At 42.2% G+C, this 3,130-nt stretch overlaps 1 protein-coding gene across 1 annotated transcript in view; it reads left to right on the forward strand.

The window, feature by feature from the left end:
* The window catches only part of tubgcp3 (tubulin, gamma complex associated protein 3), a gene marked incomplete in the record, with an annotated part of 14,901 nt that overhangs the window by 5,281 nt on the left and 6,490 nt on the right, over positions 1-3,130 (forward strand). Inside the window, 4 exon segments of the mRNA XM_035677866.1 lie at positions 1,226-1,351; positions 1,452-1,520; positions 1,765-1,897; positions 2,057-2,223. Coding sequence (XP_035533759.1) covers positions 1,226-1,351; positions 1,452-1,520; positions 1,765-1,897; positions 2,057-2,223 — 495 coding nt within the window.

Below are 3,130 nucleotides of genomic sequence, written 5' to 3' on the forward strand. Positions count from 1 at the left end.
TATATATGTAAACATAAACATATATATATATATATGTATATGTATATATGTAAACATAAACATATATATATATATATATATAGAATATCTAAATACAGGGAAGGAGGAAGTTGACCAAGACATGCTCAAATGTTATTGGAGCACATAACAAAAAGGGGCGTGGCTTAAGATGGGTCAATTGTTTAGTCTACCAAATGTTAAAAAATAGTTAGAAATGGCACCTGAGCCAAAAGTGACGCATTTAAAATTACCTGTTTTGTTCAACTAACAGTTTAACGCCCAAATATATTCAATTTACATGAGATGAAAAAGAGAAAAACAGCAAATCCTCACTTTTTAAAACAGAATTTTTGCTTGATTATCAGAACTGTTTTCAATTAATTTTCTGTATATCGACTTGTTAATTAATTAACTAGTTTCAGCGCTAATTCTAGATATATTTTTTTTTTTTTTGGCCATAAACCCCCAAAATTAAAACTAGCTGTTCACTCTCTTCTTTTTGAGAGCGTCTGTGTTGAAGTAATGGCCACCACACATCCAGAGTGCCTGATATGATATCAAGAATATTGTTGTTGATTGGACTTTAAAAGCAAGATTCAACAGATCAATAGGAAGCTCTTTGGCTGCAATCCACATCGACCTCTTCTTTTCTCTTTTCTTTTCTCTGTCCCGTCAATTCTTTTTATTCCCCTCCTCCTCCTCCTCCTCTCCTGTATTATCGATAGCAAAGCCTCAGATGTAACCTGTCCCATATTCTCAGTGGTGCTAAACATAGCCCTGTGGTCAGTCTGCTGTCACCATCCTGATGTAGCAGGAGCCACTGAGGCCAGAGATAAATGAGTCAAGGATGGAGATATTTTGGACTCATCTCTAGCCACTTAACTTGTCTGTGTAAAGAGGTTTTGTAAAACAGATAAAAGTTTAATGCATTGTGATCTCCTCCCTGGCTGGAAAACAAATCTGTTGCTGCAAGGCTGCATTATGTAACTCCGTCAGCGCTTTCTCAGTGAGATTTGTGACAGATGATACTTCAGTGTAGTTACATTTTTAATTAATATACTGTTCTCACGTATGTGCTCAGATCAGGACAGTGAGCATCATATGCATCATTTCCTCTCATATCATTACAATTTCTATGCTTTCTGTTTAACACAAGATGGATAAACAAGCGCAGGTTGTTGATAAACAAGCGCAGGTTGTTGTAATGTGCGCTGTGTCTCACCAGGTGGTGCTGTGCAAGTCCCTGAGGGACACCAGCAGCAGACTGGCAGAGCTCGGCTGGCTCCACAACAAAGTCAGGAAGTACACCGATGCCAGGAGCCTCGATCGGGCCTTTGGACTGGTCGGACAGGTGTGTCCCATATGTATTAATTATCACTGAGGATCTACCCGCTCCTTTTTGTATCTAATCCTCCTCAAACACCTTCTCTCTCTCTTGTCCTCCTCTTTAGAGCTTCTGTGCCGCGCTCCATCAGGAGCTGAAGGAGTACTACAGGCTGCTGTCCGTCCTCCACTCACAGGTACGCAGAGCAAACAGGTTAACGCCCACAGAGACAAGGGACGTTCAGAATTTCTTGGACTAGAAAAGATGGTGGATAATCAAGTATATAACTAAAGAACCCTTCATGTGTTGTGATGCAGTCATATCAAATGAAATGGTTTCCATACGATCAATCAACGATAAATACCCACTGGGATCATTTCCTGCTCTGCTTCTGATCGTTGGTCCTTTTTGATCTGTGTGTGTGTGTGTGTGTGTCATAGTTGCAGGTGGAGGATGAGCAGGGTGTGAACGTGTGCACAGAGAGCAGTCTGACTCTCAGGAGGCTCCTGGTCTGGATGTACGACCCCAAAGTCCGACTCAAAACGCTGGCCGCCCTTGTCGACTTCTGCCAAGGTGGGCTGAATGTTTGTGTGTGTGTGTGCGCTGTATTTGGTTTTGGAAAGGTGGGTCAACCACCAGGGGTTTAATGTAGTGTTGGGTGAATTGGACATCCCTTCAGCATTCGTTTCATCATGCCTGCCTGTGTGTGTGTGTGGGCGCGCGTGCGTTCAGGTCGGAAAGGAGGCGAGCTGGCCTCTGCTGTCCACTCTTACGGGAAAACGGGAGACCCGCACATGAGAGCGCTGGTTCAACACATCCTCAGCCTGGTGTCACACCCCATCCTCAACTTCCTGTACAGGTGGATCTATGACGGAGAGCTAGAAGATACCTACCATGAGGTACACACACACACACACACACACACACACAGTGGCATTAAATATTAAATATGGTAATATAGTGAGTGAAGTTTAATAATTGAGAGTCTTCCCAGAGCTCTAGCAGGAATTTACCGCTCATTTCTGGAACATTGTTACGTCTAACTCCTCTGACGTTTGACCCCAATGAGAAAGAACATTAATGAGAGGAGGAGGGAGAGAAATAAAGAAAGAGAGGCAGGACAGCTCCTTAAATGAGGACTGATGAGAGGAGTGTAATGGAGAGCCCGTTGATGGATGTTTCTCCTTTACTTCTCCCTGCTCTCTCTTTCTGTTTCTCCCTCTCACAGTATTTATGTGTCCAGCATTAACCGTTAGTCATCGCCGGACTCTGGTCTTAAGTGCTGTGTTTAAGAACACAGAGACAAAGTTATTGCATCTTTCAGGAGGGAAATTACCCTCAGACACTCACTCACACACACACACACACACACACACACACACTAAACAACACCTAGAGTTAAGCATTAAAAAAGCTTGTAATGTAATTATTTATATATGAGGAAAATACATTTTCTTCACTGGAGCACATTTGACAGCTGTGTTTCCCATCAACATATTTAATGTATCACATTAGAAAAAGGCTGATGGATTTTGCTAAAACTTTTTTATGCTCATTTGAGGTTTTTGTTTTGTTTTTGGTTAATGCGCAGAATGGGAGATGGAAACACTTTTTCCAAATAAGCTGTGACGTAGCAAACATTTGACTCACCTGATGAGCTGCTAACGCTCCGACAGTCACCGCTCGCCCTTGGCTTTATAATGCATCTATGATCGCTCCACACAGATCGGGTGGACCCTTCCTCACATCAATTCCTGAAACAAACAGATGAGATCATATTTTCATCCTGTTTTCTGCATCGTTTTT

The sequence above is a fragment of the Morone saxatilis genome, unplaced genomic scaffold, assembly GCF_004916995.1.
Source record: "Morone saxatilis isolate NCDOM2014 unplaced genomic scaffold, NCSU_SB_2.0 Contig6, whole genome shotgun sequence".
NCBI lineage: Eukaryota > Metazoa > Chordata > Actinopteri > Moronidae > Morone > Morone saxatilis.